General features: G+C 43.4%; 1 protein-coding gene across 1 annotated transcript in view; it reads left to right on the forward strand.

Moving 5' to 3' along the window:
* The window catches only part of LAMA1 (laminin subunit alpha 1), a 165711-nt gene that overhangs the window by 136055 nt on the left and 15274 nt on the right, over nt 1-14382 (forward strand). Inside the window, exons 45-53 of the mRNA XM_034642580.1 lie at nt 1086-1229; nt 2206-2339; nt 3199-3349; nt 4130-4254; nt 9575-9725; nt 10344-10488; nt 11179-11320; nt 13636-13750; nt 13946-14116. Of these exons, the coding sequence (XP_034498471.1) occupies nt 1086-1229; nt 2206-2339; nt 3199-3349; nt 4130-4254; nt 9575-9725; nt 10344-10488; nt 11179-11320; nt 13636-13750; nt 13946-14116 (1278 nt within the window). The remainder of the gene's footprint in view (nt 1-1085; nt 1230-2205; nt 2340-3198; nt 3350-4129; nt 4255-9574; nt 9726-10343; nt 10489-11178; nt 11321-13635; nt 13751-13945; nt 14117-14382) is intronic.

Genomic DNA, 14382 nt, shown 5'->3' on the forward strand with positions numbered 1-14382 from the left:
TAGCCTAGACTCATCAATCCACAACTGTTAGCTCAGGTGGCGTACGGCCCGTGCTCTACGTGTTGACGTCCAAGTTTCCTTGGCCGAGTATGGCATTACTGCCATCGCTTTCCCAACCCGCTGTCAGTAATCCAAGTGTTCTTCAGAAAGTTTGCGCCCTGTGAGCCTCATCGTCCAGGAGTCCGGCGACACAGCCGATACACACACACACGCTCACAAATCCAGGTCACTAGATGCATCAAACACTTGACAGCTGGAAAAATACAAGCTTGAGAAAATGTTTTACGACCATCCATAGCGCATCATTGCTTGTGCTCTAAAGGGGAGGCATTTTGGGGAAATAATACTTTCAAGAGACTATGCATTCGCCACGCTCCTGGGGACTTATAGAGGACAGATGCGACCTCTGGTCTCATGTTCATCTGCTCAAACCCTGCTAGCTAAGAAAAATCAGTTCTGCAGTCATCCCCCGCCCCCCACCACCCGTGGGCTCAATATTGGAAAATTGCTGTAGGTTGACATGAGCTTTGGTTTCTGTTTGTTTCCAAGAAAGTCACCAAGTAAACGTAAGCCCAACGGATGTTTCTAAATGCTCTGATTAACACACACGTATAATCTTTAAAGCTAATATAAGAAATATATGCAAATACTTACTTAGAGAAACGTGTAGTAAGTGCAAAAGTTGCTCTATAAATATTTGCTGAATGTATAAATAGATTATCCCTTCATTTATTTGACACGTGATCGTCAAATATCCTCCCTGTGTCAGGTGTAAAGATTCCAGGGTGATCTGGATAAGCTCCTTGTCTTAAGGAATTAAGTCTCACATGAGTGAGACTGTTTCCTACGTAAAATACTCTTAAAACTTCAAGACTGACTTTTCCATTTCTAAGTAGTTCACCAAATAAAATAATTTTTGTCACCACCTGATCTCTCACGTTATGAAACACAAAGCATTATGCACCCTCAGGAGAGGAAACCTGCCTGCCAGTGAAAATTGCTTCTGGAACAGCACTTTTGATCTCCTGGCATGCTGCCAATGTGTGTCACTGCGTGATTAGGACACTTCCTCTTTCCTTTCCCAGATCAAAGTTGCCGTGTCTGCAGACAGAGACTGTATCCGGGCCTACCAGCCTCCGACCTCTTCCACTAACTATAACACCTTGACGCTAAATGTTAAGACGAGCGAACCCGACAACCTTCTCTTCTACCTCGGGAGCAGCGCCAGTGTGAGTACGGACCACGGAGCAGCGGCGACTCCCTTGGGGGCCTGTGTAGTTTCTGAATTGGCAGGGGGGTTTTGGTGAAAAACAAAAATAGGGCCTTGGTGAAATCACTAATTCTTCTAAGGGAACTAAGCTTTTGCTAAACTAGGGGCATTTGATTAAAAACACACACTGAATGCCTGTGAGGAGGACCGCAATATTGGGGGGGGGTCTTCCCTCTGTCATCTTCATCGCTCGCCGTGGGGACCATTTCCTAATGGCTTCTGCAGCCTCTTCGGCCATCAGGTGTAGCTGTGGGTGTGTGAAGTGGATCTTGGTGCTGGTTATTTATCAGGAGTGGAGGTGTGCACCCTAACGGGCGCATCAGCACCATCCAGCTTCACCCAGGCTCCTCCACCTGGCGAGATTCTGGTGGCTCCCAGAGGGGCAAGTCCCCTGTGGAAACCATTGATACCCTTGGTTGCCAGTGGGAATGGGTCAGAACCCTTGGGGGTGTGAGAGCAGAAAATGTTAACACGCACAAATTCTGAAATGTCTTCTTGGGAGCTAAGGCTCAGAGCACACGCAAGTCCCTGATGGGGGATCTCTTGGCTCCCGTCTTACTGCGCATTCACGTATGCTCACTGCCTTCTGAGACTGGGCAAACAAGCAAGTAGAGCGCCTTCGCTCATGTTCCCTGTAAGCTACTGGTGACCCCCAGTGAGTGTTCCTGGGGAACATTCTCGAAGGCACTGTGGAGGGCCATGCGGGGCAAGGGAGGTGGGACACTAATATCCAATGAAGCTTAGCTGTCTCCAGTACTCTGAGTCATGCTCCAGCTCCAGGGAGGAGAGCATTTAAAGACAGAAGACAGGTTTTGTTTGTTTGTTTGTTTTTTAAGAAGAGAGGAAATGCTCCAGGAGCTCATTCTTTAACATGTTTTGGTCGTCATGCAAACAGTCGGCACGTAAACTCATCCCAGCTCATGCCCGCGCCCCAGTCTGATTTCTTGGCAGTGGAGATGCGGCGAGGGAAGGTGGCCTTTCTCTGGGATATGGGCTCCGGGTCCACGCGGTTGGAATTTCCAGACTTCCCAATCGATGACAACAAGTGGCACAGTATCTATGTAACCAGGTAGTAGAGAAAGTTCTCTCCAAGGGTCTCTTTCTTTAAAACTGTATCTTATAAATTTGTAACATATGTGTCACACCCTATAATCTTTGAAACTTCAGGGAAGTCAGATTATAGTAAAAGGATAGTTGGTTCAGATTCACTATAGAAATAAGGGCTTTTTTTTTCTTATTACAGAAGAAATAAGCTTTGTTACGAAAATCAAAAATAAAAGAAGAAAAAAGTTAAGTTTGTTGCCTTTAGAATGTTAGGTCTAAAGGTGAGGCGGCCAACCCGGTAAATTGTGTTCTCCCTGGTAGAGGGGAGTGAGAGGCAGCACGGTAGAACTTCCATGTGGCAGGTGTGGTATGCACATAGAAGAGGAAAGAAGGCAGGGGTCTAAGTGGGGAATGTGGTTCCTTAAAATTCAGATACAAAGCAAAATCCTTCCTTGTAAAGCCTCTCTCCAGCAGTAGCTTCTTTCAAGCAGGTTTAGGTTATCTTTTCACTTTTCCATAATACTGTGATTTGTTCTTGCTGGTGTGTTATTGCTGGGAATTCTTGCCTTTTGCTCTGTCATTTATGGAAATGGAGTAATACTGAAGGCAGTAGACTGTTTCAAATAGAGTCAACTCATTATTTGTAACTGGTTGAAGCAAGGAGGTAGCACGATGCAACTTATGATTTAGAAGACCTTCTCCACAAGGTTTTGCGAGTAAACTGGGGGTGGGGTGGGCAAGACTGAAAGAGGGAGACCAGTGGGGGCCTGCTGCAGGGAACACGGGGAGAAGCAGCTGGAGGCTGTCTAGAAACAGATGTGTACATGCGCTGACAGACTTGGAATTCTGAAAGTGTTCTTTTTGCAATTCGTTGTAACCCTTAGATTTGGAAACATCGGTTCATTGAGTGTAAAGGAAATGAGCGCAACTCAGAAGCCACCGACAAAAACAAGTAAATCCCCTGGAACAGCGAACGTTCTGGATATAAACAACTCAACACTCATGTTTGTTGGAGGGCTCGGAGGACAGATCAAGGTAACATTCCAGACGTTCATCTGAACAGGACGGACGGGCTGCTTTAACCTAAAACTAGTATGCTTAAATTATTGAATATATCCTAGGCAGGTGATTATTTCTTGTTTCTATTATTTTGCTTAATGACAGTAAATTTGCAGAGTTGGGCTGGTTTTATAAAGCAAAGGATCCTGCTGAGTAAAGAGCGTAAATAAAAAGAAGCCAGCCGCTCATTTTGCTATTCGGTTCCTTTTCCAGGACTGAAACAGGAAATTCCGTATTCTGCATTCATTTCTGTAATTTCTCTTATTGCTGTTCTAACTCTACTGGCAGAATAATGCCAATTCGTGTTTAGCGTGGGAGCCGTTGTGATTTCTTTTACACGGGAGCCGTTGTGATTTCTTTTACTCTACCCGCTATCCGCTTACTGGATCAAGCGGAGTCACCTGGATTTGTTTCGGTGCCCTGACAGTAAGGGTGTCAGTCCCTGCCAGGCCCTCACCACTGACCAACATGCTCTGAGCCTCTGTTTCCTCGCCTGTAAAAGGGGCTTCTTTCCAGGGACCCTGGTAACCGGGGTGATCTTTAAGGTCCTGTCTGGTTATCACTCATTCTACGGTTCCACTTAATAATTGGGAGGAAATCCAGGGATGACAGCCTGGCCATTTTTCTGGATGTTGTTTTCTCAAAATTTGGGTGTTAGATTTAAGCTCCCAGGAAGGAGGTTCGTGCATGTAGAGCATGCATTCCTTCCCCGCCCCCACCCACGCGGGTTATGTCTCTTCTGTTTGTTTATATTAGAAGTCTCCTGCTGTGAAGGTTACTCATTTTAAAGGCTGCATGGGAGAGGCCTTCCTGAACGGACAGTCCATCGGCCTGTGGAACTATATTGAACGGGAGGGCAAGTGTCACGGCTGCTTTGGAAGGTAACGGGCCCCACGATTGAATACACAGTGTCATTCACACCCAAGAGCTGCTTAGAAAATTCACATGCCCATCACAGGTGGCACAGAGTTTGTCCTGTCGGTCATCTTACCCCAAAGGATAGGACGTAGGTCATTTCCTAACAGAAGCACGGGTATCATTTTTAACCTTTAAGAAGCAGTTTTCACTGTGCCTGTATGCTTTCATCATGGGTCCTATCACTGAGAAGCATCACACACCCTCTCAAGCCACCCCTGTCTCAGCCACAGGGAAGTCTTTGGTGAATCACTGGACATCTTTATTCTGAAAAGACCTCCACGGATGAGAATTTTGTTTGTGCTGCCAGTTTTTATAGATAAATCTATCCCATTCTTAAATTCTAGAATTCGAGAAATTAAATGCCTTTGGCAATGGAGAACAACTACCTGACATCGTTTGGCTGATATTGACATAATAGCTGGCATTTAATAACTCTCACTGAGCTCAAGAGCCCCTGTTTTACTTTCTTTTTTTTTTACTTTCTAAAAAAATAACTGCAACCCCAGAAGTATACAAGACCCGTTTTCTAGCACTTTAGTAATTAAGACAATAGATTGCCTCTGCCATTAGAGAAATGTAACATCTGATATAATTCTGTCATCTAATGGGCTGCTCTGTCCAGATAGATATCTGTAATTAACAGTGAGCTGTGACAAGATCAGTTGGAAGCAACTCCCATTACATTTAGAAACTCGTGGACGAGTTTTCATTTTGTTACAGTCAGATCTGTTTTCTCTTAGGGCTCGTAACTTGGGATTTTGTGGTTTGAGCCTTTTATTTGCTTCTTTCCCTTTATTTCACTTGCTTTCAAAGTCATGACCAGAACCTTGGTTATTGGAGCCTTATGACTGAAAAAAATATTAGCTTTGGTGTCTAAGTTTCTCAGGCTTCCTCTCCTACCATATCCCTCTCGGTGACTTTGTAGTAAGTCATTTCACCTTGTGGAGACTTGGTTTCTTCTTCCAGAAAAGGAAAATGCAAAGTATGTTGTCCTACCTCCCAACACTGGTAATGAACACATATCATGATGTATTTGAAAATACGGGATAAATGTGAAACACTGCACCATTGTTCACCTCTGATCTTCCTGCAGTCACAGTCCGTTGCTTTTTAGGTGGATGTCTCAGAATTATTTTCTTGACAATAAGCGTGTAAAACCTAAGGTTTTATAATTGGCAAATAAGATAAAAAATGATATTACCCAGTGAGGTAATGACACCAGCTCTAGAACTCTGGGAGCAGAGAACTCCCCATCACATCCCCATCCCTTTTTCCTCGTGCTGTTTTTCTAGCAGGGAAGTTTCCCCAGCAGTTTAGTGATTCTTACTTGAAAGCTGTTCTGACCCCTGGACTCTGGGCCCCACATTGACCCCAGATCATTAATCTTACTTGTAGAAAGGAAAAGTCTTAACAGAGCTCGAAAATTTCTGATATGGAAAATGTCCCCCTACTTTAGCTGTTACAGTATTCCCAATTTCACCTGTCATTTATAGGGTTATCTTAAAACCCCTGGCCTTGAGCTGCAGTAATGAGTGAATTAAATGCCTGCTAGCTCTTCTCTTTTGTTGGAATGAGGAAGTCAGTTTTCTATGTGGCCACCGGTTTTCTTCTCTTTGAAGAAAACCCTCCCACCTCATGTCCACCCACCCTGGACCCCCGGCGAAAGATGGAGGTTGCTACAGACCGAGAGGAGGGCTTAGCAGGTGTCGCCACCCTCCTGACCCTAGTCCTAGAACTGGCTTTTTTGCAGAGGGCTGGCCACCCAGCTGAACCTTAGGACCAGACTGACTCATGGGCTCAATCAAAGGTTTGATTAAATGTTTTTCTGGGTGCTGAACAAATCATCTGGCTGATACTACCTTATAGTGACTACCTTATACTGACTACCTTATATTGACTACCTTATACTGACTACCTTATATTACTGACTACCTTATATTACTGACTACCTTATATTACTGACTACCTTATACTGACTACCTTATACACTACCTTATATTGACTACCTTATACTGACTACCTTATATTGACTACCTTATATTGACTACCTTATACTGACTACCTTATATTGACTACCTTATATTGACTACCTTATATTGACTACCTTATACTGACTACCATATCTAATGTGTGTTTTTTAAAGAATACTAGTTCGATAGGATATTAGTGGATATTTATTTCTAAGTGAGGGTGCAAGGTGTCTCCTGACCATAAATGGTTGGGAAACACTGGGTTAAAACAGTTATGCACTTCTTTATTTTGAGGCCATCAGAAGCTTTTAATGTGCTAACACGCAGTAACCTTGTCCTCAGGACAGGCTGGACTTGCAGCATTCCCAAACTCACTTGATCCCCAACTTTTTAAAAAAAAGCATTTCAGAGTTGCGTATGTTCCATAGAACATACAGTGGCAGGTGCAGAGAGAGACGCAAGCTGGTGCTTTCTGCCCATGTTTGTAAATTGCGTTGTCGTCATTTTAGGCAAACTTCCCTACTTATTAGGTAGAGACTTTAGCTCAAAGAATTAGCAAACTAATTCTAGTAAACGAATCAATTTTTATAAATCGGTGATGAGAATTCAATGTGCTTTTGACCTTTATGTGTAATCTGCCATTATTAAATCATTTGTGCGGTCCACTGATGCTCATACTGAGAAAATTATTTTTTAAATCTAAAGGACATTTACCTTTGACTTATATTACCAGGTAAACAAATCGATTTTTTTTTTTTTTGCTTTTTAATTCCTCTTTGGATATATTTACACTTTTTATATGTTATCAGCATATGTTTATAATTATGAACATCTCTTAAATTCTTAAAGCATATTATACAATAAGCCACTGATTCTAACAGTTATCATCTAAAAATGGAAAAAGCCTTTTTATTTAATTAATGGGCCTTTATTCTGGTATTAGTTATGAGTGGATGTTGGGACAGGTGGTGTTGGGACCTTTGAGACAGGACAGTCCCGTGTTCCAGGCCCCCTGCTAGCTGCTGGCGATGTCAGCATTTGTCCCAGGAGTTGATCTCCTCCAACGTCTCCTGGTCTCCAGGAGAGACATCTGTGGAAGCACAGAGGACGTTCTCCGTGCTGTGGCATGTGGAGGCACAGGTGAAGTGGCATCAGAGGCCCGGGGCCCACGTGACACCGCATTCACTCTCATACCGCTGCTCCGAGCGCTGCTGGGTAGTGCAGCAGGCCTGACCCCCTGTCATGAGAGCTTGCATCAGGGGCCTAGTGATTCTTGAAGGCTCACTGGACTGAGAGCTGGGGACAGAGGGTTGCTGTTGTCAACCTGGCTTTCATTTGTCCCGGGATCCTTTGCCTGGGCAGGGGCCCACCTGGGAACAGGCACCTGGGCTGACTGGCGAGGCACGTGGGCCTCATGCTTAAGAACGGAAACCTTGGCCACAAAGTGACAAGCCCCAGAAAATTGTCATCAACCTGGGCAAGAATCTTCTCAAGAGACGCACATTCAAACAGGGTTTCATTTGAATGCATCCCTCTTTGTGGCCACCTCTTGTGGCTGGGCCCTGCTGATGGGGAGAAGCCAGAAGCAGAGAGTTCCCATTCTTGAGAACAGAGAACTCCCGAGCTCTGGAGAGGGACAGGGCGTGCACAGCGGGACAGGACAGATTTCTGGAGTTTTGTGTGAAACCCGGCTTCACCATTTTCTTGGGTGTAGGCTTGGACAAGGTACTTGATCTCAGAGGCTCAGCTTTTAATGGGCAAAGGGTGACCCTGCAGAGACCTTTGGACAAAGCAGAATAATCAGAGCTAACTGGAGGGAACATTTCAGTGCCAAGCACTGTGTAAAGAACTTTACATGTATTAAATCATGTATAGCCCTTCCTGAGAGCTTCTATTATTTTCCTTATTTTATAGAGGAAGGCAGTGAAGCACAGAGATGTTAAGTAACTTTTCCAAGTTCACACAGCTAGTGAATCGGGAGACAGGGATTTGAACCCCAGCAGTCTGGTTCTAGGGTCTGTGTCCTTAGCTGCATGAAACGAACCAGCCAAGAGACAGAGCAATGGAACATGTCTGCAGGAAGTCACAGGATTCAGAATGAGAGAATAGAGAATTAAGCCATAGCTGCTTCACGCAGAGTGCATTTCCTGTAAGTTCCACTTCTAAGACAGGTCAAAAGACAGAAATCTTTAGAAAAAGCTGGACTGAGGGAAGCTATCAGTTTGAAACCTCAGGCGTCACAAAGCACTGCTATTTTTGTTTTGTTAATGGAAACAGTGTCACCGTTCGGTTACGTGTCCTGCGTGGAGATGTGGAATCAAGTTTCCCTTCAACTGGGAAAAATGCAAATTCCTGTCCCCGCAAAACACCCGAATCCAGATTTCACTCTGAAGCCCAGAAACATGTTTTTAAAATGTAAACAGAAGGGGGAATGAACCACGAGAGACTATGGACTCTGGGAAACAAACTGAGGGCTTCAGAGGGGAGGGGGTGGGGGAATGGGATGGGCCTGTGATGGGTAGTAAGGAGGAAACATATTGCATGGTGCACTGGGTGTTATATGCAAGTAATGAATCATGGAACTTTACATCAACAACTAGGGATGTACTGTATGGTGACTAATATAATATAATAAAAATTATTATTAAAAAATAAATAAAATAAATGTATTATGAGATGTTCCAGATAAACTCACTTTGTACTTGAAGAGTGAATAAGGGCAGTCTTTTGAGGTATGGGGGCGGCCACAAAACACACTGACCTGAGAAGGACTGAGGCCTATTTTAAATAACTTTGTTGTAAGCTCATCCTGCAGATTTTTGAGATTTTTGTTGTCAATAATGATTTGGGGGGGGGGTAAAATGGTCCTTCTGCTACGTTGGTACCTATTTGTTTTCCATCATTATTCCAGTTTAGCTGATGTATTGCTTAAAACCAGTAGGTGATAAAATGTTAATATAAAAATTACTCTGAAAGCTTTGGTATTAAGAAAGGACAGTGACATTAAAGGCAATCAGAACAAATGAAAATCTTGATAAGTAGAAATATTTATAGTGATTATCCATCCTTTGAAGACCTTTCTTCTAATTACAGTGAACACCGCATTAACTTTCTTTTCCTTAGAGAGCAACTGGCATTTGCCTTGCAAATTCTCATGTCAACATATTTTAAGATATGACTTACACTTATCAAATTATGGAAATAATAGCTCTCCCACAATGTTTGTGAGGGGAAGACCTTGGTAAATATATCCTTTCTTCTCTTTGACCACCTTACTGAGACTAGATTCTGTTTCATCTGCTCTGCTTTGCAGCCCCCAGAATGAAGACTCTTCCTTCCATTTTGACGGGAGTGGGTATTCGGTTGTGGAGAGAACGCTCCGGGCTGCGGGGACTCATATAATTATGCTGTTTAGTACCTTTTCACCCAATGGGCTTCTTCTCTACCTCGCTTCAAATGGCACTGTAAGTATATACAGTCCAATAGCTATGAGGAGATTTATGTTTACTGACCGTTCTATGAGTCATTAAACATATATATGAATATAAGATATACATATGTATGCCATAATATTGCCCCATTTTAAATATTATGTTAAAAATTCACTGACGAGCCGTTGCAAAATACAGGAGACCACCAAGTAGAAAACACCCTTCCTATCATTTATAGATATCAATGATATTTGTTATTAAATTTTTTCTTTCCTCTATTGTGCTCCATGTTCACTCTAATCACTTCTTTGAATTCCATCTACAGGAATTTAGTGTTAGTTTTATCCTATTGTGGGAGTGATTTCTTTCCACCTTCTAGTACTGGCCCATTTGCTGATCTAAATGAAAATGATACAAAGATCCCACTTCTCTTACTGTAGATTTTGGCGACATTGTGTTTCTCTCCTTTATATCTAGGTAGTATTCTAGAAAGTCTTTCCAGACACGTCAGTTTCCTAGCAGAGACCTCTGACAGGCCAGATCCACATTTCTGAGTTTGACTTTGGAAGGTTTCCACCGTCTGCAACTTGAAGGGAAAGGGAATCTGTGAGAACAGTGTAGCCCTGGGTAACTCTTTTCTCTTCTTCACAGAAAGACTTTTTATCCATCGAGCTGGTGCGTGGCAGGGTCAGAGTTACAGTGGACCTGGGTTCAGGGCCTCTTGCCCTTATTACAGACAGACGCTATAACAACGGAACCTGGTACAAAATCGCCTTCCAGAGAAACCGAAAGCAAGTTAAGTGCACAGAAGGGCAATGAGATGTTACAGGTCACCCTCGGAGGAACAGAAATCCTTCCAAAATCAGGGATGCCTCGGTGGCTCAGTTGGTTAAGCATCTGACTCTTGATTTTGGCGCAGGTCATGGTCTTGGGGCCCACGCTGGGCTCTGCACTGAGCGTAGAGCCTGCTTGGGATTCTTTACCTCTCCCTCTGCCCCTCCTCTCCTGTCTCTAAAATTTTTTTAAAGAGAGAAAGAAAGAGAAAGAGAGAGAAAAAAGAAATACTTCCAAAATCAGCCGTCTTTATTTACTTTAGCTTCTTGGGGACTCTTGAATGATATTCTAATGGAAAGCCACTGTTTTCTTTGAAATACTAAATGCCAGGATTCACATTTTGTTGGGGGAATTTATAATTCTATTTTTTTATGGTTTCCAAGTGCATTACCTAACATTAAATACTGATTTGGAATCAAAGATCAAATCCATTCTCTTTGCTGCCACACATAACTGCTGTCACTCAGCGGTACGTATTCTGGACTCACGGACTTTTGTACAGAGGATTTTCATGTATCCTTTAACAGCCAGGAACACTCCCTGGTCAGATGTGCAGAATGTGAAAGAATTTATAAAGAGAGAATTTATAAATGAACTTTGTTTTTACCTTAATGTAGAAAATGATTTTCATTTTCCTGTCTCTTCTTTTTAGGAATCCTAGCAGTTATTGATGCATATAACACCAGCTACAGAGAAACGAAGCAAGGTGAAACTCCAGGAGCATCTTCTGACCTCAATCGTCTAGATAAAGATCCAATTTATGTGGGTGGATTACCTAGGTCAAGAGTTGTGAGGTATATCCCATGGAATAACTATGTCCGTAATTGCCGAATGTGTTATTTTCCTAGGGCTGCCATTAACAAGGCACCACAAGCCAGGGGACAGACAACAGAAGTGTGCTCTCTCACAGCTCTGGAGGCTACAAGTCCAAAAGCAGTCAGCAGATTTGCTTCCTTCTGGGGGCTGTGAGAATCTGTTCCATGCCTCTCTCCTAGATTCTGGCAACTTCAGGCCTTCCTCAGCTTGTAGATAACATGCTGTGTGTCTTACTACCTTGTCTTCCCTCTGTGTGTGTCTCTCTGTGTTCAAATTTCCCCTTTTCATAAGGACACGGGTCATATTGGACCAACCCTAATGACCTCAGCTTAACGTGATTACGTCTGTAATGACCTTATTTCCAAATAAGGTCACACTCACAGGTACTGGGGGTTAGGACTTCATCATCTTTTGTGGGGGACAAATTTTAACCTGTAACATCAGCCTTGCTTCAAACCACTATGTGTCATATTAACTGGGATGTAAAGAAACCCTTCCGTAGTAAAATTAATGATTTTCTGTCTGCCTTTAGAACACCTAGAAATCGTTACTGTTACTAATATTATATGATATCTGAAGACCTCATTTTCCATCACAAGTTGTTCTCCTGAGATTTTAGCAGAATCTTTTTCAGGGCAAAAAAAATTATGCTGTCTGCAGACTTATCTGGATTTCCCCTCTGTGTGATGAGGGGAATAATGTATGTGAAAGCTGAAAGACCAGCATGAGGAAGTTGGAAGAAAGATGGCAGAGGAGGCAATGAAATTGTTTTAACGCTACTCACATTTAGCTTTGAGACTAGCTTTAGTAACTGACATAAGCTGTCTGTGGGTCGTTGTCCTCAGTTGTGTAATTCTGGACATAAAATTAAATCCTAAGTTTCTTTCACACCATTTAAAAAAAAAAGTCCTAAATGAAAGGCCAGCAGTCAAGGCAAGATGGATTCCAGGGAGTGGGATTATCAAATGTCCAAACTGAATCCCAGCCCACTATCCCATCTTCAGCGAGTTCTTGCACGGAATCATGATACGCGACACAGAAGTGCAGCCACTCTGGATGCTCTAAGTTCAGCATCCCCGATCCACTCCTCACCCCCTCTCTTGGCCAGAAATTTCTGAAAGTTCCAAGGAACGCAGTTTACCTCCACAGTCGCCATGCCCCTACCCCGTCTTGGAAATGAATTCTACTTAAACTTCAGGGGAGTTGGTCACTTGCCCCTGAGGTCTTATCCTTCTGCCAAGATGGAGCCAGGACTGGAAGCCAGATTCCAGATGTCGTTTCCTCACATGGTGGCAGCAGGGCTAGATACTCTAGCAGCAAGCTGTGTTGCAGCTCATCTCTACGGGACCTAAATGGACACCATGTAGACATTGGAGAAGAGGTCCCATTTTATAGGAAGATATCCCAAATCACAGACTTTTTTGCTAGAAGGAACTTGGGTATCTATCAAGGGCAGCCTCCTCCTCTACAAGGGAAGAAACTGAGATCCAGAAAGGTCGAAATCTGTCCTCAGTCAAGTAGTTGCCTACTGGTCTACAGCTCATTGCTTAACACAGAGGGAGAGAAAAATGAGCTGGGACCTAACTGGAGACCATGTGACTTCAGAGTTTCCCTGTGACCAGCTGATGCTTCAGAGTGTAACTTGGAGATGTTCAGTCATCTCCATATTTTAGAAATCAGAGTTTGGTCACATGACAGCCTCACCCCAGCCAGCAGTGTGGCAACTTCTGTTAAGAAAAATATGGTACTGATTTGGAGTCAAAGAAACAGAGATTTGGATAATCCTAGACTACACCAAATGCAATTATTTCTTTCAGGACAAAGTGTAGGACTATGTAGTTGGACACCGGCCAGTGACTTCTGTAGCCATGTGGTCCTAGGGGCTAACACTGCCCTCACTTGCTTCCGTGGGAGGCATATGACCATGTTCTACCCTACATGAAACTTGGATTTTGGTCTGTGTGCCATTGCTTCCTTATGACTGTGTACTGTCTTTTGTAACTGGCCTGTGTTTTACTGAGTATATTTAAATTGCAGTGACTACTTTCCCTTAAAATATTAAACATTTTATCTAGGTAGTCATCTAGTCTAACTCATTAAATTCAACCCCTTTCCTTGGTCCTAAGGAGAGCATTCATTTGACCTGAAGTCTTCACCATTAATGTCCTTCTTAGAGGGAGACCTAGACATTTCTGCAGAATGACAAATAGAAGATCTTCTTTACTTGGAGATCCATTTTTATTCCTTTCAAAAATGGAGTTATAAAATCCAAATTTTGTTGTTCTCCCCACAGGAAAGGTGTCACCAGCAAAAGCTATGTGGGCTGTATCAAAAACCTGGAAATATCCAGATCAACCTTTGATCTACTCAGAAATTCTTATGGAGTGAGAAAAGGCTGTATACTGCAGGTGGGAAGCATTTTATTAATATTGGAATGAGTTTCTATAAATGTCCACTGACTTCCCAATGTAGTAAAGTAACAAAATCTAAGCCAGCAGGGGGAATGGGAGAGAGACGACGGGGAGATCGGCAGTAACCCCCACGGTGGGTGGTTCAGCCTTCAAGTGGGCCTCATGGTGCTCCTTCCTCTCTCTTGTGACCAGCCTATCCGAAGTGTTAGCTTCTTGAAAGGCGGCTACGTTGAACTGTCACCCAAGTCTTTGTCACCAGAATCAGAATTGTTGGCGACGTTTGCCACCAAGAACAGCAGTGGCATCATCCTGGCTGCCCTGGGCAGGCAGGGGGAGAAGCAAGGTCAGCTGCAGGCCCATGGGGTGAGTAGCTCAAATGCTGTTGTTCAGCCGGGAGCTCAGGAAGGAAATGACTTCAAGAAACACTAGGTGGAAAATGACTTAGTCATGAACATTTATTGTACCTGTGTAGCCACTTGTTTATATGAGTGCGCATTTCAGTACGTAGAAGTTACACTGCTGAACGTCTTTGCCCTCTGAATGGGTGATTTCTCTGTGCGACACGATCCATTTTCCTTGTCTAGCTACTGAGAAGGAAGATACTTGCTGTGTACCTCTAATTCTTTTCA

Source organism: Ailuropoda melanoleuca, chromosome 14 (genome assembly GCF_002007445.2).
Source record: "Ailuropoda melanoleuca isolate Jingjing chromosome 14, ASM200744v2, whole genome shotgun sequence".
Taxonomy (NCBI): domain Eukaryota; kingdom Metazoa; phylum Chordata; class Mammalia; order Carnivora; family Ursidae; genus Ailuropoda; species Ailuropoda melanoleuca.